The 24401-nt window shown below is 41.8% G+C and overlaps 1 protein-coding gene across 1 annotated transcript; it reads right to left on the bottom strand.

Moving 5' to 3' along the window:
• Window positions 1–366: 366 nt before the first annotated feature.
• On the bottom strand, window positions 367–13250 carry thbs1b (thrombospondin 1b). Its single transcript, XM_034900233.1, has 23 exons — window positions 13013–13250; window positions 12751–12835; window positions 11857–12416; window positions 11535–11610; window positions 11102–11185; window positions 10838–10947; window positions 9918–10043; window positions 8878–8974; window positions 7823–7996; window positions 7516–7692; window positions 7249–7422; window positions 6840–6967; window positions 6575–6727; window positions 6135–6353; window positions 5906–6013; window positions 5369–5528; window positions 5115–5233; window positions 3738–3972; window positions 3327–3554; window positions 2869–3140; window positions 2660–2757; window positions 2412–2551; window positions 367–2311 (listed from the first exon to the last, which is right to left on the bottom strand). The coding sequence occupies exons 2-23, from the start codon at window positions 12812–12814 to the stop codon at window positions 2304–2306; spliced, it is 3510 nt and encodes a 1169-aa protein (XP_034756124.1). The 5' UTR covers window positions 12815–12835; window positions 13013–13250; the 3' UTR covers window positions 367–2303.
• Window positions 13251–24401: the final 11151 nt, after the last annotated feature.

The raw sequence follows: 24401 nt of genomic DNA, 5'->3' as shown, positions 1-24401 counted from the left end.
AGCTGTCTGGAATTCCCCTGCAGAGATCTGAGGAGCAGTTAACCATTGTCCTCATGAATCCACAGGAGTTTAGAACCCAAACACAAAAAAGCAGAAGATAACGGACATCCGGCCGACAAGCACTACAGGAGCAATCCTGTAAGAACGTCATATAGACTGCAGCAGACGTAATCAAAGCCAGTTGTCTTTGTGATCTGGTTGGAGGAAGTCTACTTATTTTGTGGTCTCAGTCATCCACCAGTTTGTGTTTAATGTAAAACGTGTTATCTCCACGTCATGTTAACAACTGGATCAACAATAATAAAACCCAGATGAGAAGTGCTGAAACTGCTCCAATGGGACAAACAAAAGCACCGACAGGCTAAAGAATTTTAACAACTATTTATTGTCTTGAAGTATGTAACAAAATAATCGCTATGAATAAAAACAGCATTTTCGCTTTGTACAACTAAGAAAATGTTTAGAGAAAAGCAAAACTAATTGTATAAATAATTACCAATAATGGTAACATTGATACACAATAACCAAGAAGGTAAAAACAATAAAGAACAGAACATCCTCACGTCAGTGTGCAAACCGTTTATACAGATGGACATGTGGCCTTTGGTAAGGCAACACATCCTGATAAATTATTTAAATAGCATTTATCCCCACACACACACACACACACACACACACACACACACACACACACACACACACACCAATCTCACACAAACAGCTAGGACAAAACAATAATTTATCTGCTAAAAACAGCATTGAACATACATGATAAGGCAAAAATATTCATAAAAAAGAAATCTCCCATTGTACTGTTCTCACTGGGGTAAATCACAGGATTGGGAGCGTTTTGTGTGTTTTTTTTAGATATGAAAAGTCATACTATTTACAGCTTATGCTACAGTGGCACAAAGATGTCCATCATTTTAAAGGAATATGAAAAAGTACTTAGGTTGTGTTTTTGTTTAATCTAATTATACAACAGCAATGAGGTAATATTTGTACATCAAAGATTTCCTTTGTTTTTCATCTCTCTCTGAAGAAAAGGCACACGTCACATACACTTCATGTTATATAGCCCTATCTGAAAAATACCTAATTCACTTACAGTGGATACAGCTGGGGATATTAGACAGTGACACCTGGCTGTACCTTTATTTTGGATCAGTTTTAACTGTGATATTGGATCTATATATATTTTTTATTTTTATACGTTTTCAAAGCATTTTGTATTTCCTTTGCTGCCTACATTGTAGGCAAGAGTAAATAACTTACATGTATTTACATAATTTCAGTTTTAAATCCTCAGAAACTGAGGGGGATAAATCTCTTCAATGACCAAGGTTTTGATGTAAGCTGGGGAGTATTTTGGAGGGAACACTGGCTCTAGCAATTTTCTGTAAAACAATCCTCATATCTTTTCTTACTGGTTTGATATGGGCAGGTTGAGACTTCCATCTGACCCTGAGAGTTGTTTAGTTAACCAGACTGTGATAGTTGTACGCTCAGAAGATAGCTAACCTAAATTTAAGCTTGTATTTTTCTTTCTTAGGTAGATGGTTAAAAGCCCATTCTTGTTCCAGTCTCCACATACAGTACATGCATAACCACACGCATCCACAACATGATGTTCCCCTTATTCTAACTTACCCTACTCCCAACAGTTTTCCTAAATCCTCAAAAACCAACATCCCTACAAAATATTATTACTGTTTTCATCCTCTGAGTCCTCAAATGTATCATTCAGATTCTACATTGTGGAAGATCTGGTAAAGCAAAGGAAATATTTCATTTTTCTTCTTCTTTGGGATGTCCATCCAGAAGCTAAGGTAGACAGGCACATAGGCTGAAGAGGTGAGACAGACAGAGAGAGAGAGAGATGTAAAGGCTTGGAAGTGCATAGTTGTCTATGGGGAGCCGTTCCCGCACAGAGATGAATGAGGTCTTTCAGAGAGCGAGAAAAGCAGGCAGAGCTGGGATAGAAAGGTGTTTGTGTCCTACTGGCGAAGCTAGAGGGCTTGTTTTTTCCCCCAGCTCTCTCTCTCTCTGCTCTTGTGAAAGCTAAGGGTGGAGGAGAAGGGGCTCTCTGATCCTCAACTGGCAGTCAAACGGTTGGTGCTCTGCCCGGACCAGCTTCAAGTTACCCTGAGGCTGACCACATGCCCATTGCCTCATCCAAGTGTGCGTGCCGCAGAAGAAAGAGTTGCGGAGATGAATCGGTCCCTGGACTTTTCATCAGAATACATAAGTTCATACTTTATACAAAAAAAGGTGCATTCCTCAGAGCTTCCTGCGCCATGCATTTAGACATCTGTTGAAAAAGAGAATAATAAAAGGAGTTGGATATAGCCTTGATTTCATAACAGAACATTGAATGCTTTCTGGAAAGTTTATTTCACATAAATGCTTACCTCTGCATTCATACTTGAGGTCTGAAAAGTATACCATCTCTTGTGAGAAGACAAAAAGACCTAGCCTGCCGCCTGCATATGTTTTGTCATAGAGGCTACCAGAATCTGCCATGATCTTCTTGCCCTCATACATCACGACTCTGCAGGAATAAAGGAAAAATGAAAGTTGGTCCAAAGCTTGGGATTTGGATGTGAAACCCATGTGAAGACTGAACTTGTATGTGGACTAAATATTATCCTCTGCCCACCTAATAAGTCCTGTTCTCGGTCTGTGGATCAGATGCCATCTGTAGGCGGTGAAGTCTTTCCATCCAACGTTCTTGGGGTCGTGCCAGAGAGTGCGGACCTAAAGCATGGGGGAAAAAACAGCCATGGATTTATCTTTTCATGCCTCTTTATGATAAATAATCAATTGGGGCGGGGGGGGGTATAACCTCCAAAAGTCCAAATGTATTACCTGTCCTGGGGTATTTCCTGTGTGCCACAGGGCGTTCCTCAGGTGCTCTCCTGGGCCAGTGGTGGAGTTAACCACTTTGATGGACAGGCCAGAGTAGCCCTGGGCTTTGGTGGGTTTGTTAGACCAGTATGTCTGCGTAATCTGTTTCCACATCACCACATAGAACCTGGAACTGGACTGGTAGCCGAACACAAAGCCGGCGTAATCATCATCCCTCTCTGTGTTAATGAAGAAAGTCCCACTGAAGTCCACTGAATTGAATTCGTGGTAACCTAAAGGAAAAATGCAAGTTAGAGGCCAGAATTTCAATGCACACACATTTTTGAAAGTATGCTCTTTGGGCAAACTAGGGTGCATTTTGTAGAGAAGCACAACCCATTATTTTTATTAATGGAATAGGATCTTTCGACAAGTAAGTAACACTTAAAAGGAATTTGCCTAGGTGATTTGTGACTTACCAACAGCGATGCCAGGGTCACAGTTGACAGTCTGAACCAGCTCTTTGCCCTGATGGCGGACAACCCAGTTAGGATCAATCTGCGAGGTGCCTTTGGGGTCCAGAGGAACCATCTGGAACTTGCGAAAGTCTGTCTCACTAATGTCAAAGTTCTCGGGACACACATCATAGATGTCGGGCACATTGTCTTGGTCAAAGTCATTCTTGCAAGCATCTCCACGGCCATCACCTTTTAAAAAAAAAAAAAAAAAAAAAAAAAAAATACATATACATTGCATATTTAATAGTAATACCCAAAGAGTTTCAAAGATCTTTTGACATGCTGTGAGCAATATTTGAGCATTTTGGTGCTTGAGAATTGTTTCGGACAACCTGTATCCTTTGGGAATAAAGCATGGCCCATTCTGCTCACCATCAGAGTCCAGTTGGTCAGGGTTGAAGGCCAGTCTGCAATTGTCCTTGTCATCAGGGATGCCGTCGTTGTCGTCATCATAGTCACAGGCGTCTCCCTTGCCATCCTTGTCATGGTCAACCTGGTTGGCATTGGAGATGTATGGGCAGTTGTCCAGGTTGTTCTGATGTCCGTCTTCATCGATGTCCTGGTTGCTGTCACACTTGTCTCCCACTCGGTCATCATCTGAATCCACCTGCAATGGTACAATGTTTTGACATCAGAGTCACGACCAACTGTATGGATTGAGGGGACAATGAAGTATTAACAGCACTCAGACATACGTGATTACATTCCACCGTGTTGGTTTCCTTAAACCACACAATTTCCTGCTACCATTGTTCATCTCCTCCCCTGCTTTCAATAGGGACTTTCCTTAGACTGAAATCACTCTGCCTCAGCAAAGCTGCCAAGCTCAATTTGTCCAAGATCTGTCAGCAGGTTTTAGCTACTGAAAATCAAGACTCTGTTGCATCTCCTACTCCAATTTGCTTGTTGAGCACCTCCAGCATCTGTAGTGAAGGGCAAAGTCATGCTAGCCCTAGTTGGTAGGATTAGACACACCCTGCGGCACTAAGAAAGAATGGGGGCACAGGGATGAATGAAAGAAGATGAAGGGTTAGAGCAGGGGTAGGATGTGAGGATTTTGGGCTGTAGATCCATAATTCTGATATTAAAGTTCTCAATAAGACCACAACATTTGAAGAAGCATTTCTTCGTAGTCTTTGGAACAGCATGTAGCATTGCTGCGTCCATGTCTGGACTTGTCTCTTTTGGCCTTTAAATGCAGCGTGTAATTCACTTTTTTCTCTCCCTTCACTTTTTAAAGACTACATCAGTGTAGATTAAGATTCACCACTCCTTCCCCCATCCTCTTCCTGAGTTGCGTTGTTCAACACATTCCTATTTCTCAGTGTAGCATAGAACAGGTGGACTGAGCAGGCCCGTGGTGAGCAGACAGGGCATGCACACAGCCCAGGGCCAGCCCATTCCTCAGAAAAATTCAGCCTAGGGCCTCTTCCCTCACATTAGCCAGCTAACGTCAATGGGCCATTGAAAAGAACCCTAGCCCCCCACTACGCCTTATTGAACTGATGTGCCCTTGAGCTGCATGCAGGATTTACTCCACCTTCACATGGCAGATAAAGCTTAGACAGCTACACAGGGCTAATCACTGCAGCTCTATCTCATTTGAAAGACAGATGCTGAGCTATAGAGAAAGGCAGGGAGATGAATGTGGATTATTATTATTGTTGGTGGATGAGGTGGAAGGAAATGGTGAAGGGCGGTGTGTGTGTGTGTGTGTGTGTGTGTGTGTGTGTGTGTGTCTGTACACACCTGATCAGGATTATGTTCTAGAGGGCAGTTATCACACATGTCTCCCACTCCGTCCAGATCTGTGTCTCTCTGGTCGACATTGTACACATAGGGGCAGTTGTCCTTCTCGTTTAATATGCCTGGGGAATTTATAGAAACATATATTAAAAGCTACTCCATAAGTACATATTACACAAGCCTGACCTTACTTCAGCACAAAAATAAAGATGTAGATTTCCAGAGGAGCCTTTTTTATTAAACTTTCTAATCCTCACCATCTCCATCAATGTCAACAGCGCAGGCGTCTCCCTCTCCATTGCTGTCTGTGTCTGTTTGGTCTGGGTTACTATTGTAGGGGCAGTTGTCACAGCGGTCACCCACATCGTCGCGGTCATAGTCATACTGCCTGGGGTTGTACACGAATGGACAGTTATCCTGTTTCAAAAAAAACAGTAGAAGTTAAGAGTTGAGGATAGGTTTTCAGGTGCAGTGCAGAACCTAAGTGGATCTATTCACAGGTACGGAGTGATGCAGGATAAAAATGTGCTTTACTCTTAGGCCCTGTTCCAAATCTAATATTGGGATCAGCAAACACACAGTGCAGCTCCTTCAGAGCAGTGCCTCAGTGTTGGAATTTGAGGTTTTGGCTCAGGCCTCAGAGAAACCTTTGCTTTCCTGCAGAGCCTCCCCTCCCCTTCCCTCTATCCACCTGACTTCTTATTAGACAGCATGAATGATGAATGCAAAAATTGCAGAACACACACACACTCCCTTGTTTACTGCTATGGCCACATCCGGAGAGTTTTATTTACCCTATCGTCAGGAATGCCATCATTGTCGTCATCATTGTCACAAGCATCTCCAATGTTGTCCTTATCGTAATCCTCTTGCCCAGAGTTGGGGAGGTTGGGACAGTTGTCCTGAATAACAGAAAACACAGTCAGACAGTCAGAGATGAAAACAAACTATCTGTGTAAAAACTGCTTTCTTTGCGACTTTGCTTTGTGAACATTGGAGCCTCGCTGCTTCACCACCATGTACCTTTTTGCAATGGTATGTGGCATTCTCCACACAAACCAAGTCAGCGTTGGGCCATCCATCCAGATCTGTGTCCTCTCCACAGATATGTCCGTTGCCAGCATAGCCGGGCTTGCACTCGCAGCGGTACATGGGATCCGCAAACTGTCCGAGGTAGTTACAGCGGGCGTTTTTGTTGCAGTCATGGCTTCCATCAAGGCAGGGATTGCGAGGTGTGCATACCTGGAGAGTGAAGGGGGGATGCAAAGTTTGAATGACCAGTAATCAAACTGTCCGAGCATAATCCAAATTCATGATAATTTTTTCTTGGAAAAGGCAGACATTCAGTAAAATAAGTGATCATGGTCCTGCCTTGGAGACACAAGTGTACTTGAAACAGTTATTCCTGTTGTCAATATTTATTGTACATTGGCTGCTTGACACAAAGACTAGACAGCACTTGCCTGTTTCTTAGCAACAGCCTGCTCCACTCCTCTGCCAAATGGTTGGGGTCCTGAATAGCGAGGAGGGCAGGGCAGACAGTTGTAGCCAGGATCTGTGTTCTCACAGCGGTGCACACCCTTAAACTCAAAGCAAGCGTCTGGGACCTCCTTGCACTGTTTTTAAGATAAAAAAACACAAAACAATTAAGACTCAGTAGATGTTGCAACAGGCATCAAACTGTTTGTGCCTGACAAAATCATAATGCAACGTTGAAAGAATTTTCACCTCATCCACATCTTTACACTTGATACCATTGCCAGTGTAGCCAGCTGGGCACTTCCCACACTTCCAGGAACCATCAGGGAAACTGGTGCACTTGGATCCAGCAAAGCAGGGGTTAGACAGGCACCCATCTGAAAACATGTGCAAAACAAGCAATGTTTTCTCATTATTTAGACATCATCTGCAACATCAATGGCCTTTTTTAATCACATAAATCCCTTGCCAGTAACGATCTCATTGTGAAGAGAGATCTCAGTATATAAAACATGACTCACTAAATAAAACTTGCATTATAATAAAACAACAACAAGCAGTATAATAAATAAAAGGACACTAAAATCATAATGTTCCAAATAATGCGGATACATGGCATTCAATTTTAGAAGTTCTGTATGTGATTACAATGCCTCACCAATTGGACAGGCTTTCTTGTTGCACAGCTGGGTGTCTTTGGCATTTCCAACGCACTCTTTGCCACCGTATTTTGGTGCTGGGTCATTGCACAGGCGTTTACGAGTCTGGAAACCACCTCCACAGGTGAGAGTGCAGGTATCCCACGGGGACCAGGGTCCCCAGTTGCCATTGACTAAGGGAGACAAGAATAAAAAAAAGATTAATTTCTATCCTTGCATTGTATAATACACAAATGCAAGCAGGAATATCAGATGATGTGACTTACTGGGGCACTGAGATTTCTGACACTTCTCGGTTTGCCGGCCCTCTCCCTCACAGTCCTTGCCTCCAAGCTGAGGGGTGGGGGAGTTGCAGAGGCGGATACGGGTGATGACACCAGCATCGCAGGTGACGGAGCAGGATGACCAGGGTGACCAATGGCTCCAGCTGCCGTCTTGCTTGACTGATGGCCGCAAGTGAAGGTCAGAGGTTATTTATCACATCTTGGTAACTGCATGTGAATCAGACTGTGGGCTTAACAGGGTCTACTTATTCGTTTGTGTTTGGCTGATGTGTCTGCTGTGGTAACTCACATCGCTTGTCACACTCCTGGAGGTAGCAGTCGCGGGTCTGCACAGAGGTGCCCTCGCAGTTGTTATTGATACGGTCGCAAGAGCGCCCACGCTGCTGGATGCCCCGCCCACAAGACACGGAACAATGGGTCCATTCAGACCACGGCGACCAGCCGTCCTCTGCATAGTCGCTCGCTGAGCAGGAGGGAGAGAGTGTGAGAGAGAGAGAGAGAGAGACAATAAAAGAGCTATTTCAGTGAGGCAGCACCCCCTCACAAACACCCTCAAGCCTAAATGAGGAGTGAAAGCTCTTAAAGCGGAGGCCTATTAAGTGTGGATTTAGCTGGTACTTGGACAGATAGAAGGCCGTCTGTTGAGAGGAGGGCAGTAACTAACACACTGAGAGAAGCTGGAAAAATAGAAAGGGCCACTGTCCTCAGGATACACAGGGATGCCCCAATGGCTTATGTTTTCCTAAAGAGGAAGCTGATTTTGCAAACATGGGCCTGGGTGTGTAATGACTTCAACAAGTGGCTGAGGTCTGGCTGAATGCGGGTCCCCCTGTTTATTTAGGTTTTGGGGAAGCATTGCAGCCAAGCCTACACAGGTATGAAGAACATGTCACTTCTCCTCATGTAGAAGATGGCTTCACTAAACAGCCAACCAATTTTCCATCCCACTTTAACCAATTTTGCAAATTACAGCCGTTTCAAAGATGTTTTGGGGCACAAAGCGCCAATGTTCCAAACACATAAGCACCCTTTCATTTACTCGGATGTTATTGCAGTTGAAGGATCTCTAGAGTTAACACGTTTTCTCCTGAATAGAAACCTTTACATACAGGGAAATATTTGTGGCTTTTTATTTTATATGGCAAATAACACAAAAACGGCTCTGTGAATGGAGCAGTGTTTGTACGCTCCGCCTGTTAGTTGACACACACACATTCTAGCTTATGGGGACCTTTTATACAGTAGCTTACAGTGCAGGTTTACATACATTAATAACACTGTAATTACAGTGCACTATCCTATAGCTATGCAGACTCTAACAATGAATTGTACAGAAATGCTTACGTGTTCCACAGCGTGGACAGCACTCTCCATCAGGAACAGTAGCATTAGCACAGGGAATAAGGGGGCAGGAGATCTTGCGGCACACAGTCGCAGAGTTCTGCACAAGCACAGAGATCAAATGTATGGTTAAATATATGCTCAACTGTATGGATATCAACCAAATGTGTTTGCAATTTTCTTTCAAATTATGTCCAGAGGCTTGTTTTAATCCCCATTTCCAAATGGAATTGAGAGACAGTACAGAATCGTGTCACTTATGTGTTGCATATTGTTGTGTAAATTAGTGCGTGTTGCATGTAACTTCTCTCATCATCTGAGTTTGCACAGATTTACCATGACAGAAAAACAAAAGAGCAGGATTGTGACTGAGAAGGGAGACCCCTTCAGTGCAGACAACCACCTGCCCACTGGGTCAGGGGAAGATGGGAACGAGGCCAAAGTCCTTATAATGGAAGTGAGTTTGATTGTAGAGCCGGCCTGGGCGCTGAGTCCCAAACAAGTAAAGTCAGCCTGCCAGCCCAATCTGTGTGGGTGTACTGTGAATGACTCAGGGATAACAACCGCCTCTAACAATGCATGCTAATGTTGTCCCTCCTGGATCTGATTACTCACAGGGAAAAAAGGGAAAATAGAGAAAAGTAGCTTATTAGTAGGAGAAGAAATCAGGAAATCAAGCCTATTTGGAAATGCAGAAATCATCCCTGCCAAGTGTTAAGCACCTGAACCCATCAATTCTTTCCACTTGTCAGAGCCAAGGTCTTGTTCTTAATTACAGTGCATCACTTAAAGTCTGGTCACGTCCCTCTGAGTCACACTCGAGTTGAACTTCTTTCAAAAGACCTCTCATTACAACGGTAAAGGCTGTTGGCCTACTGGCAAGCCTTCACACTACTAATTACTAACCAGATCAGTTAAGTGGTGGTAAGTTTGTGCGTGTGTGTGTGTGTGTGTGTGTGTGAAAACAAGTCAAAGCATGGAGTGCATTCCCTCACACGTGTGTTTAACTACTTAAGAGACAAAATGAACAGTTCAGATCTCACCTGACAAGTGCACTCTGTGCAGTCATCAACGGTCCACTCGTCTCGGTTCTTGTGCACAATGCCGTTGTGGATGCAGACGCCGCTGTGAATGCCAATGCGGTTCTTAATCAGCTTGTTCTCATCCGTCTGGGGAGGGAAGGTGTTGGAGAAACAGACGAAACATAGATATTGTTAATTGATTATTTGGATCGCGATTAGTTGTTATCTTGGCAAAGCTACTTTTCTTACTAAAATGTGTAACTTGTGTGGTGCGTATTACACCACACAAGTTAAAAGTGTGAGTATAAAGTTGTATATGTGCTTTGTACGTGTACTTTCTGTTCTATTGCCTGGTGTTTTCATCGTCAGTGAGTAATAAAAATCAACTGCATAAGATAGTTTAGATGTCCAGTGAAACTCAGACTCTGACACTTTAGTTAATAATAGGTGTTGAATAGGTTTATAACCTTTGTTGTTGGTGGTATAATTGTATCTATCTATCTATCTATCTATCTATCTCACAGAAAACAGGTTTGAGTAGAACTAGAACTTTTGCTAAAATAAAGTAGTGGCTATGGAGAATTCAAGATGTGGTTTTAGGATTCCTTTTACAACTATATTGATGCAGATTTCAGAATTGGTGCACACTGAATTTAAGAGTATATGTCACTCTTCACTACATAATGCATCAGGCATCTGCAGGCTCCCTTGTTATCTAAGCACTGAACATATTCTTAAGCTCATTTTGTTAACAAATATATTAGTGTTACCACATATCCTTAGGACCTTATACTGTATGTGTCTAATGTTACTGGACAACTGTACACAGGCGGTGACGGTAACCCAGAGACCAGACACATCAATCAAATACACACAAAGGCAAAGAGACAGACTGTCTGTTGCACTCTTCCCCCAGACGGTCAGCTGGAATTCCTTCTTACCAGTTGGCGGAGTTCATTGGACAGCTCCTTGACCACCACACCGAGGCCCTTCAGCTCCTTAAACATGCTGACCAGGTCCTCACAGGAGAAGCCGCAGACCATATGCAGGTCTTCACCAGGGCCAAAACACAGAGAGGAAAGTCATGAATTGGCAGTGAAGGTGACATTAAAAAAAAGTGTGTTCAGTCTCCATATGCTGGAGTCTAATAAAAAGACATGTACCAGTATAACGGGGGATGTCCACAGTATGTAAGTAGTGTTTACCTTTAGTCTTGTGTCCAGTGTACTCTGTTCTAATGGCAGAGGAGCCATTGAGGTTCTCCAGAATCATTGAGTCAGTGGTCATGGCTGAAAGAAGAAATAACATGAACCAAACCACATTTTTGCACACTTAACATTATGGTTGACTTATTAATGAGGGAGGATATTGTTCTTAAAATGTTACACATCCCACACAGCAATAAATCCTAATGAAAAGTAATAAGTTAAAACAGCAGAGAACATACTTTGAGACCACAGTACCCTGAGCTATTTGTAAGATGGCATTCCTGTGTGACAAGTGGTAAACAGCTGCCCAAGGACGGTTGTATGTAGAAATCAGCAAGCAATCAAGCACATACACATTTCTTGGATAAGGACTTGCTCTACATGAAGCAGATAAGTGATTAGGAAACATAAAAGATGTCTGATTACTTACAGCTCTGGCATCCTTTGTTACGGAGGATGGCCTCTAGTGATGCTCCAAACACAAAACGCACGTTTTGTAAGACCCCCTGCAAGCAGTGATGTTAAGTTTAGGCTACAATCCGGTACATTCAGTAAGGAAAACCGCTTTGAATTGCATCAGTCTAAAAAGAGGGTTAAAATAAGTCAGTCCTGCTATTTCTGCTATTTGTGGGTTTTTAAGCTTTTGGACATAATTAGGCATTTGCGTTTTAAACAAAACTGTCTCCGCTGACAACATGAAAAAAAGAGACGTGACTTAAAACTCTCCCGTCTATAATGGCCCGTGCGCTCACCATGAATCTGTCCTTCACGGCTCCCTTCCCAATCCGGAGCTGCGCGCTGTCCGGGGTCTCCTGCGTCAGGATGCTCTGGATGGGCGCATCCAACTCGGCGGTGCTCACCTCCTCGCATCCCGCGTACAGCTGCGCCCAGTCCTCCTGCACGAACAACGTGATGTTCTTCCAGTGGCCCGTGGCCAGATCCACATCTTCAATGGAAACCACCTGCTGCTTTTTCTCGGTGGAGAAAACGATGTCTAAGGTGTTCGCCTTGCCGTTGGAGACTATCTCAAATACGGGTCCGGAACCGTCCTGCTTCTCCACGGTCAAGAGGCTTCCCCTGGTCCGCTTGAACTGCTTGAAGTTGAGCAGGAGGAGGAATCCCCTCTCGGCGTGGATGGAGTCGATCAGGTCCCTAAAGGCGCTCTCGGGGACTGGGGGAATCAGGTCTGGGTTGAGGATCTTGTAGGCGGGGCTGTACGGGTCGTCTCCTTTCACTAGGGTGACCCCGTGGTTCTTTTTCGGGACTTTGACGAGCTCAAACAAGTCATACACACTATTGTCGTCTCGGCTCTCTGCGGGTGAATAATAATCAGTAGTCAGTCTTTGTCTGGCAGTGCACTGGGTGTCTGTAGTCTTCAGTTTGAATAAAAGCACTCCAGACTCATAGTCAGGATTCTAAATCAGCACCTGGTCAAATATGCAAGTGCCAAGTAGATTTACTTCCCTCTCCAGCCCAAAAAAAACAAGGCAATCTATTTTGTGGCTGGTCAAATTTGAACATTTAATAGCCATTTAGCTGGTAGACAAAAAAGTTAAGTTCAAACCCTGATACATAACAAGTAGCTTCCCATCTTAAAAGATAATTAATATCCTGAGCAGTTCAATCACTTGTTCTGCCCAACTCACCTGCGACTCGCGCACTCTCGCAGGTCCAAAACATCAATAGCAAAAATATCCCTGTCAACTTCATGGTGAAGCACCAAGCTGCTGCCTGCGACAAGAAACGACAACAATCTAACCATTTATAACGGGAATGTCAATGACAGACAAAGTGAGTGTGCAACAGGTGGAACACAGTAAAAATGATATTAAAGTCAGCCACAGATCAATGCGGAGTGCCAGTGCAGCTGCAGAAAGAGGCGCATTCCTTAGAATAGTTGCCACTCACCTGCTTAATGAGAACAGCAGAGCTAAAGTCACAAAGTCCCGCAAGAAAAATATTTAGAAATCCAGCAATAATCCTCAAGAATGAATTAAAGGCAAGTTATTTGGAGAAAAAAAATGAAGTTCCAACGTGAAAAGAATAAGAATGAATAAAATCTCGATGTTTTTTTTTTCTTCTTTCTTTCTTGATGAACTTGTCCTTGCTGATATCGGCCGCTAAAAAACTCCCTTTTTAAGCCGAGGGGGACAAAGTGCTATTTAAATAGTTTGGTGCCATTCCTAAGAAGTGTCTTCGTCCAATCACGGCGAAGGGAGAAAAGGGACGAGCTTATGAGTGAGTGAGTGAGTGAGAGAGAGAGAGAGAGAGAGAGACTCTTTCACAGCTTCCATCCATCAGTCTTCAGCAGCACTTCCGCCTCAGATCATAATGCACATCTGCAGCCTGTTTTTCGTTTGACATTATTTAATTTGATACAATTTATGTCCATCAGCCTTACTTATAATGTTCAAAGTTGTGTTATGTTTTTATTAAATATAATACAGAATTATTCCTCCTTTTTGTTAGGAATGAGTTCATTCCATATAGATTATTCCATAGTCAAATAAATCGTATATCAGGTCTGAACAGCAGGAAGTTCCAGTTTTGGCCTGAGGTTGTTGCAGTTCCAACTCCGACCGCTAGGAGCCGATGTGAGTTCATGGAGACGTGCCTGGGGCAGGCAAGTGCTGCAGCACACCTGCACTGATATCCCCATTTTCATAGTTCATTTGTTGAGTAAGTGTACTAAAATGAACTGAAGATAATGTATTGGACCATCCTGTTGTATTATATTTCAGCAGCGTTACTGATTACGTATCAGTGAGTAAGGGACTCAATTTCTGCTGAAGGAGAAGATAGATAAGGAAAAATGAAGAAAAAGGGAAAAAAAGATGATCTGGAAATGAAGCATATGACACTGTTTTTAAAAAGAAATCATTTAAAAACATACTTTCAGATATATAATAGGAATAAACATGCAACGCAGTTTAGGTGTACAGATGCCAGCTCAGTACACCATGTAACAGGAGGGATTTTTTTATAATAACATCAATTAAAAATTCCAGTGATTAAGCAGTGTAACTCCTCCTTAAACCTTAGCTGTCAGATTTGTCTTAGTTTGTACTGTTGTTCCAAAATGAATGTGCCAGGATCAACTAAACCAAACACTCTCTAAGCTGTTTATACTGACTGAGAAAATGACTATTTATAGGGAAAATGGCCTTCTCATTCACCAGATGGTGGCTTGAATTTATTCACTGAATCACAGCTTTAATTTCAATTATTATTATTTTTTGTGCTTTCACTGAAGCATTGGGAAATCTATCAGTCTGGCAAATGTAACACAATATCAGGCCTCTTGCAGTTGCACTCATTTCTGTCACTTGATTCTCTTGTCCACTTTTCAACCAGGTTGCAAATAGGTCTGATGTATTTGAATCTAATCTGTATAATTGGATACCTCAAACATGAGACTTTTTATCAGTTTCTTGTCTAATCCCTTCATTCTTCATCTGCCGGGATCATAATATGTACCTATTTAGAAAAAGACATACTATACACATACTAAAGAAAGAGCATGAAGTGGGGGCAAATGTTACAGCAAGTGTCCTCTGCTGTGTAAAAAGAGCAGTGATTTGGACTACCTGGTGAAGGAAGACAGAACCACCTTAGACAGATGAGTACCTTTTGCCGTTCACAGACACAGAGGAACTCGAGCTTTGACTGGCTCTACGCAGCAGTGTAATTCATCTACGTGATGCACAAGACATCTGCCTTTGTAAATAAGGTGACAGGTTTCAGAGCTATGAGTTTAACAGAAATGTGCGCTGGTGTCTGCAGGTCTCTGTGACCTGGTTTAGGCTTCTGGGGGTGGAAGCTTTATCCTAAGGGGTCCTGGGGTCAGCTGGGCTGACTCTTCGAGTGCCTCTGAGTCTCTGTCTTAGATCAGGACCCCTGAAAGACTGGAGCTTGTCTCAGCCTGTGGAGGAAACACGGTCAATGTCTCAGGTTCTAGGGCATTTGTCTATAGTGTAACATACAATTATGAAACAACAAAGATTTGTCAGTTTGGGAAGGCGTTAACATGGGAGAGCAAACAGACATAGTTGTGTTTGAGTGATGCACAATTTGGGAGCTTGTTTAAGCTCATTTAAGGCTCATGTTAGTGTAGGGTTGTTGTTTTGTAAATCCAGCCTGTGAAAAGGAAAGCACATGTGCAGACAAAAATGTGCTGCTGTTCTTGGCAGGAGAAAATCTAAATAAAAGGTTCTAGGGAAAACTTGTCTGAATACACATAAGCTGCCACACACGTTCACCGAAGACTGCTGGTGTGTGCTGTAGATGTGAGAATGCACACCACGCATCTTCTTTTTACCTTTCCTACCTGTTTTTGCTAAAAGGAGGAGAGGAGAAGAAAGGGAAATGAGAGAAAAGAGTAACACTAAGAACAGAGGTTAAGGAGAGAGGAATTAGAAACAAGGAAGAAAGAAACACGGGAAGGAAAGAAGGCAAACAAGATGCGAAACAATTGAAGAGGAGAAAAGCAAAGGGCTTAATGAGGAGAGGAAAGGCCAGCAAATGAAAGAAGAAACAAGCAAAGCAAAGGGAAACAAGGAAATACAGTAATATGAGATACTATGAAATGAAAGGAGAAACATGTAGAGGGCAGAAAAGGAGAAGAAAATAGGGGTGAGAAAGAACAGGAAGAAGACAGGAGAGTCATGGACTGTGAGTACAGTAATAACCAATAGCAAAAAGGAGAGGAGAATCAAGAAAAGAAGAGGCATTACAAGATGTGGAAAGAAAAGGAGAAACAGAACAAAGGAGAAACAAGGACAAAAACAGACAAGGAAAGGATAGAGGGAAATCATTATTGAGTACTGATCCTCATGACATGACAGGTGACCCAGACCTGCTCCCGGGTCAGTGGCGTCAGAAAACTGATGATTCACTCCTTGGGTATGAAAGGTAATGAAATGTGAGTTTTGTCAGAGTTGACAGAAAGATGCCCTTGTCGGCTGCCGAATGCAGATTTCACAAATGATCAATTGACTGTGTTGCTTATTCAGCTTATTTAGCTTTTGTTCAATATGACATAAAATAATAGATGATGGCGGCATCACTGGTTAATAAGAGCTGACGGTGTGGTCATTGGCTTGTCCTGGTTGTTCTTGTCCATAATTGTACTATGTTCAATTAAAACTAGAGCAAGAATCCAATAACGTTCAATTTCAGTAAGTTAGAGGTCGTGGATCCCTGGACTCTCACGTTTATCGCTTGGGGTCCGCGACTACAGCCCGAAGAGAAAGCAGCCTGCTCAAGTTATTCCCACGCCCTACTCACAATTACAACTAAGAAGATGACATGGGGAATTTTCCCCAGTCAGCAGCTCATATTTACAGTGTGTCATGAACTCGGCAGTTACTCTTCCCTGCTCCATTATCAGAGAGCAGAGATCCTGTGTCAGGTCAGAGCTTGATGGAGAAAAAGCTTATTTATAACTGTACAGTATGCTGGTATGTGTGTTGCTTTTCCTTATTTTATATCAGTTTATCTTTGGGTTTTGGATTTGTTTGAAGAAAACAAGCAATGGGAAGTAACACATTGGCACAGTGTAACCGTGAGGGAAACTCTTTCCTATTTTTTGACATTTTACAGACATAATAATGAGTGAATCACAACAATTATCAGAGCTGTAGTGTGCTGATGTCTGTCAGCACACTACAGTACAGTCAGTACAGACGAGTGGGACTATGCCCGAGGTCACACAGATCACTTGTGTTATTGCTCCATGCACAACACCCAGACACACACACACACACACACACACACACACACACACACACACACACACACACACACACACACACACACACACACACACGCACACACAAAGACCCTCTGCTTCTTTACAGAAATTAATTAACCAGCACAAAGCACACATACAATGAGCTTCCATGGCCAAATTATGCCTATATAAATTCACTTTTTGGTATGTTTTGGTTCATAGTTCTGAAGAATGAACTGACCCTTGCGGTCCATGTGGGACAGATGCAATTAGATCCGATGCATTCTTGAGCTCAAAATCTATTTTACGGTGCTGCAGACCAACAGATGACCACCTGGGCGTCTCTTTCACTGGGCCCCCTCCCACTAGTTCCTAATAAACTACTCATTGGAGTGTTCACCCATGACATTACTGGGCCCGAGCCAGGACCATTAGTCAGGAAAAGTTGCCACGGGCTCAGCCACTCTGTGATTTCTAAATATCTAATAGTGTCTAGGAATGTACACTTCCATCCAGATGGATCCAGTTCCATCTTCGGCCTATTAGGAGGTCATGGTGTGCCAGCTTCTTTTCATGGGCTTCCATGGACAATGTAATTTGCATTCCTGAGCTCGGCGGGTCGGAGAAAAAAGACGTTTGGGTGTTCTGAATCCTCTGACATAATTGCTGCTGATAGCGTAACTGCAGATTCTATTTAATTCTAATGGGGCTTGCCGTGAAAACGTTTTCCCCAAATTTAGCAAATTATTACAGAGACCTGTTTTGACCATAAGCAATGTCACAGCTGTTAACCAGCTGGTTACTGCTAAAGAAATGCTCATAACATTGGGATTACATTGGCAGCAGTGTGGAAACTTTCACTGGGAACCTGTCATTTTGATTGAATATTCACTGAATTCATTAACCATCAGGGGCACTTGCTCTTTTAATCAAGTGTAGTGATGTTATGAATCCACGACCCCTATTGAAAGTTTCTTTCAGTATTAAATTTATCGCAATGGAGAAGATGCTGTTAATAAGAAGAGTTTGACTTTTTGTTGCTATTAATTTGTAGCGTATTTCTTTTTCTTTAAATGCTGTTGATGGGATAGTTAAGTTAAATCACATCAATCTAATAATGCATTTGAACTGTTTTTTTGTTTTAAGAAGACTAATTCTCTACAGCAAGGCTACGTGGCTACGTAAGGCTGTCTGAACACAGTGGTGCTTTAAGCTAAAGGCTAAGACGAGCATGCTAGCAGGCTCACCATGACAAAGCTAACACGTTGTGGTTTAGCGGGAATAATGTTCACCCTCTTTGAATAGCCTGTCTGTATGAAGACTGGAAGGTTGAATGAACATTTTGATTAAGTGAATAAGTTAGTTGTGCTGTCATTTAGTCATGGATCAAATATTTGACTTGATGGTAGCGCTAGAGTAAAAGTCAAGGATCCGTGGAGTCATTAGAATTCATCCTCTGGGCACCATGAATATCTAAATTCATGTTCACCCATTCAAAGGTTGTTGAGATATTTCAGTCAGGACAAGTAGTTGACTTACTTTTGACTTTCTCTACATGTGTTTGCTGGGGCACAAACAGCAAATTAGACCATGATATCTATTATCTCTAGCAGAAAATCACCTATCATCAGGCTCTATATTTGAACACACACACACACACACACACACACACGTATCCTGTGCAGCAGTTCAAAAAAACAATTTCTTTGTTACCATAGACATCATTTTTGGGGAATTTCAAACAGTGGTCGTCCTTTATGGCTCCACACACATTCCACCGGTAAACAAACACAAACTGTGGTGACCTGGGCAAAATCAGCAATAAACGACTGTCAGCCGGCCTTATTTGGAAATATAGAGAGGTCGTCTGCCACGTCCACATTCCCGACATACCTCTTTAGCGCACATCAATATCCTGGGAGCCTTGTTCCATATGCCCCATCCGTTAATCTGTCTAAGAGCCGGACAGAAATCACTTTGATTGCCTCTCAGCTCACTCAACACAAGAGGCTCTACAATAGCCCTCCTTGTCCTGCGTCATCAGTGAAAGCAAATTTGAGCTAATCAAGGATGTTTTCACATAGCTGTTTCTAATGTTCTTTGTATAAAAGGCCTGTCACGTTCAGCAGCAGCAAAGTTACATGGTTTTGTTTAAGAACAACTTTGAACTGTGGTTCTACTGCACAATCTCTGGGCCATAGACAAAAGGGAGGGATCGGTCCAGGCCTGCACAGCCAAAATCAAGCAACACACAATTAGATGAATGTCTCATTTGTCAGCAGTTGCAGGGAACGGGCGTGGATCACGGCCTGGCAGTGACATGCGAAGTGAGGGCTTGTTTGCACACTTCATGCAGGTACGGGCACTGCACTCCCTGGCAAGGTACTATCTTGTCATCCCGACATCCTCAGATTGTTTACATCAGGTGTAATGGTTTTACTGAAGGATATGCACCACACCTCAGTTGTCTTCTAGTCAAATCTGTTGCTTCTGCTCCTGCAGTGTGTAGGGAACCCTGCCTGAAGCAGTTGGTTCTACGTGGATGACTGAGATCATTTTAGTGGCACCAAGCCGTCAGACCCATGTTCATGTCATGTTCAGGGACCTGTTTGACCTGCAGGTTTTGTCCTTTTTTCCGGTAGTTTTGGCCAGTTTGGTGTTCTCTAATATTTGTATTCACATTTAACAGGGATTTTTGCTTTTAAATCATTTTAAATTCCATTTCTCTCTTTTTATTGGTTCAACCCTCAAGTTGTCCTCAGGTCAAATTGACCCGTTTTCTTATATCAACGTTCTTTTTAACTATCCAATTGCAATTACCCAAAAAAGCATGATTGATTAATTATTGTTACGTAGTGTTGAAAATGTCAAAGAGGTGACAAACATTGAAAGAAATTGATTTAAAATTGACTTTCAATTGATTTTCAATTTTGAAGGGACGACAAAACAAAGGTTAAAAAAAAAAATCAAAATTTCGCAAAAGACTATGATTAGACAACTGATCTCACACAAGTTTACTTTAATTTCTGTCATTTTCTATCATTTTCTATACACGACCTTTTAACAACCTTTCCTTTGACCCGCATGTGACCCCCCTTTGAGGGCCACGGTCACCAGGTTAAGAACTTCTGAGTGAGAAAGAAATCTTTCAGCAACTATTTACCGCATGAGTGAACAACTGAGAGCCGAGTGAATCCCCTGACCACCTGCTCAGCCAGGAGCCGCTCATTGTAAGACAACAGTTTTCTCAGCTGTTGCTCCAACAAATGCTCCAAAGTCAACGACAAAATACGTCATCTGCCATTTTACGACAAAAATGAGCATTTTCTTATCTGACGCTCCAGGATGACTCAGTAAACTGTTCATTTATCAATGACTGTTTTCTGTTTGGTTGGGTAAAAACGTAAAAAAAGTATTTGATCATACTTTGGTTAAAGTTGACTGTTGGTGGGAAACGGATGTGAACCTGACATGGGTGATGATTCAGGCTACGAGGTCTGTATCAGTTCACACACATAGGTCATTTTGGGCATTTAAACAAATGACTAATGCTGCTTTTAATGCTGTCTGAGTCATTCTGACATTGTACAAATGACAATGAGATGTGATCATCTTGTTACACAGAATAGATACCGATACCAATACAATATAAATTGCAAAACGGAACATTTTCCGGAAATTCAATGGAGATATTGTCGAAGCATAGCTGCTTACATATTCATTATTCGAAATTCATTATTTAAAAAAAAAGCTCATTTGTTTGGCATTTTTATTCCTTTATTCTTCACAGGACAGCCTTAACAGGGGAGAGAAAGGGGGGAATGACATGCAGAAAAGGGCCGCAGGTTGGAACTGAACCTGCGGCTGTTGCGTGGTGGACTGAGTCCCTGCATGTGGCACCCAGAATTACCATATTTAAATATTATTAGATGTGTTTCTTCAAAATAGTTTTTATGAGTGTTTGATGTAGTGTTTTTAGTAATGGAATGTAGCGAAGTACAATAACTCGAGTTATGTACAATATTGAGGTACTTTACATGAGTTTTTCCATGTTATGCTACTTCTACTACACTACATTGTGCTTTTTCTTGTCCAGTAATATAAAATGTGTAATTCGGAAATGAGACATTCTGCATAATGAGTACTTTATTTTTTGACACTGTAAGTATATTTTGATGCCTTTTGTACTTAAGTTTAGTGTTTGGCTGCAGGACTTTAACTTGTATAGAGTGTATTTTACATTGCAGTTTTGCTTCTTTTAAGTATTAATTTCCACTTTGTCAACAGACATGCGCACTGTCTCCCTCCATCAAATACAGTATCAAGGTGTTTGCCAGCTCGAGGCAACTGTCATGTTACTTCATGTTATCAGTGGGATTGGAGATTCAGTGGGACATTAGAGGTTATGTGTACATTTTTGGGAGTCTAATGTCTTATGTCTAAAGGCTTATGTGAGGCTGGTTTCTGATGCTGAGAACCGCTCAATGTGTTTGGTCTCAGAGGGAGAAATCCTTTGTTTACTAAATCCGTCCGACAAAACAGATGTTAAAATGTCTGTCACGCAGACATTCAATGAAGTGTTTACTTAAAGCTTCCCTATTTGTAGTGTTAAGTTTGGTATTCTATCCTCCCGCTTTAGCATTAAAACTGCGCTCGATATAGACGACCTGTTTTCCAAAGTTGTTGTTTTTGTCCTGATTAGACTTATTCAGCTACCAAAAGGGAAAAGCAGGGCTCTGTAAAGTCGTTTTTTTTAAAGATTTTGACAGACATTGGAAGCAACTATTTTTTCTCACATCTGTGACATTGAAAATCAAACAAAAACTGCAATGCTTCCAGGCTTAAGGTAAAAGGATTAATCTGACATAGCATTTAGAGAAACCTGCACTAGCCTATTTTATGGTTTGTAAGCTTATTCAATTTACCAAACTCCACATGGACAATGGTAGTGAGGTAGCAGATTGTGATAATGCTTCTGCAGTGGATGGAAAGGGCTTCACGTCATGTAGAAAAGCTCGACTTAACAGAAGAGGAGGAGTGCTGCTTCAGGTTATTTTGGTGCCAGAAATAAGTTACAGGTTTAAAGTTACCATTCAGATTCCCCTAATATTTTCATTTAGGCAAGATTGATCTTTTTTTTCCATATGCAAAAGGCTTTGCAGCCATCCCAATATTCAACACGCTTAGGCTCCTTCTTTCTGCTTCTCTCTTAATCGTTAAGTAGGTGTTTTTTAAAATTTGTTTTTGTTAATCTTATTTTATTGTTCATCTCTTTCAACCCTATGTTGTCTCCTGTACATAAAAGGCATGGGAGGATAAACAAAACATACTATATTGGGCATTTATTGGATGTTGGATGTGACCTGATCATACATACCTACACACATACAAACAAAAATACAAAACACAGTCAAACATACGCATCCAACTTACACTACTACAAACCTATTGACAATGTGATTAATTGATTAATTGCTACCTTAAAAACCTTTTTCTTTAAACTCACTTTTTTATAAGCTTTCAAACACATCACACATTGTTTATCTCACTTCATCCTGGATCAGTGACATTCGATATAACTTGTTTATATTTAGCTTTGTGGGACAGTGTTCTCCACATGGATCATGTGTGATGTTTGTGTAAAAAAGAAAAAGTCCAACAGGAAACACTAGACTGGTTAAGGACTTGACCATTCATGCACTTCATGAACAGTGATGGAATGCTATTACAGTAATATCCATCCCAATGAACGGCTGCTTATTTTGGCAAAATGTGACTTGTACTTAATAATAGCCAAAATATTTTTTGGGGGAATGTGATAAATCATTCCCTCTTAATATCTCATTTTGTTCTTCCTCTTGAGTCACAGTTGATATAAACCAGGCTTGTATTGGTGGCTTTGTTGATGAGGTTGCCGAGCAACAGCAGGATACAGGGAGGAGGTGGGTCGGACATCAGGGTAACACAGGGATCCTTTTCAGGGTTGTGACCCTAAAGAAAAAGGACACAAGAGATAGGCTGAGATGTTGACATGTACACACTCCTCTTGTCTCGAGGGTTATAAAAACAGAGTTTGAGCATAAACTCAGCAAGAAATCCTATTTGATACCGTCTGTTTAGAAAAACGAATTGTAAGAGTTAAGATTTGTTACCTTACTGACGTGACTGCTGTGCTGAACAAAGATAGGACAAAGATTTTAATGGGGGAGACATGGAAAAAACCAAATTTTCATGATTGTTTAGGTCCTTTATTATGCCGAAATTGCATATTTTTGAAGTTGTCACCTTGTGTACTTAATATGGATTTTGCACACTTAATAAACGAAAAAAATAAAATAAAATCCCATCATCTTAACTGTGATCTCATTACCTTGAGATAATACCATATAGTAGTTTCTTTATAATAATCCTGCTATTCTGAATGTGATTAGAACATAGTTGCAAAGGACAAGAAGAAACCCTAACCCTTAAATGGCATTCCCTCTTGACTTTAGTACTCCATTCTTAGCATGTGAGTGAACTTAACTTCAGAGCTCAGATGCGGTTGTCAATCATCCAGTTTTAAGCTCCTTAACGTATCTGGGTCACTAAAAACATGTCTGGCAAGTTGTGTTTTTACTTTCATCTATCGCGACCTGTCCTGAGGACATGTTTCTGTTGATACACTGTTTTTACAAGTACTCAGCGGACCGCAAAGCACTTAAATGCGGCAGCGGTTCATGTTTTAAGGACACGTCAGCATCTTCAAAAATCCATGTTTAAAAGACACAAATCTTAAAAGCACTATTTTAATCTAATTTAACTCTTGCAACAAGCTTGTCTTTTTTAAAATGCATTTTGACACAGCCAATTTGTAATGCTCTGACCTCTCATGGTTAGCACAAACACCCCCTGTCTTGGTGGCATTCCGTGTCTTTCAAACCATTTTAACCCGTGTGTTATCGACCATTAACTTCTTGTCCTTTCAGGTCAAATTTTAAGATGAACTTTTCTTGGTTCTTTATTTCCTAAGGTTTTTGTCATTTTATTTCATGCTTTTGAAAGTGTTTTTTTAAATGTCTTCTGGTCAATAAATCTAATTTATATGACTACATGCATCATTTATTTATTAAAAAAAAAGCAGACATTGTGAAGGGTTTTAATGTCAAAGGATGTTGATTGGGTCATAGACTGGTACATCTCACACACAAACATCACACAGACCTCACCCATCCCCGTCGAGGACTGTTTTCTCTGCTGCCCTCTGGCAGAGGTTTTGCAGCATTCGGTGCAGAGTGGCCAGATTCTTCAACAGCTTCTTCCCACAAGCCATCAGACTCCTGAACTCAAAATAAAACCCCTTAACAATCCCCTGCAGTGGTGAGGTAAAGGTACTTTATTGTCACATACACATTGTAGTGAAATTCATTCTCTGCATTTAACCCATGCCTTAAGGGAACGGTGGGCAGCCATTTCCAGCGCCCAGGGACCAACTCTAGATCTGAGCCAGTGCCTTGATCAAGGGCACTGACTGGAGAGCCTAGTGCATGTTTTCTGATGCTGGAGGAGACACTGTGGGAAGCCACT

The sequence above is a fragment of the Etheostoma cragini genome, chromosome 18 (assembly GCF_013103735.1).
Source record: "Etheostoma cragini isolate CJK2018 chromosome 18, CSU_Ecrag_1.0, whole genome shotgun sequence".
Classification (NCBI taxonomy): Eukaryota; Metazoa; Chordata; class Actinopteri; order Perciformes; family Percidae; genus Etheostoma; species Etheostoma cragini.
This window is presented reverse-complemented; position numbering and strand designations above follow the sequence as displayed.

Excerpts from the sequence above, each read along its gene's own strand:
- thbs1b (XM_034900233.1), bottom strand. The coding sequence starts at position 12,814 with ATGAAGTTGACAGGGATATTTTTGCTATTGATGTTTTGGACCTGCGAG. Across the intron at positions 12,417-12,750 it reads CGAGAGTGCGCGAGTCGCAG|AGAGCCGAGACGACAATAGT; the intron begins GTGAGTTGGGCA and ends ATTCACCCGCAG. Across the intron at positions 2,758-2,868 it reads CAGGAAATACCCCAGGACAG|GTCCGCACTCTCTGGCACGA; the intron begins GTAATACATTTG and ends CCCATGCTTTAG.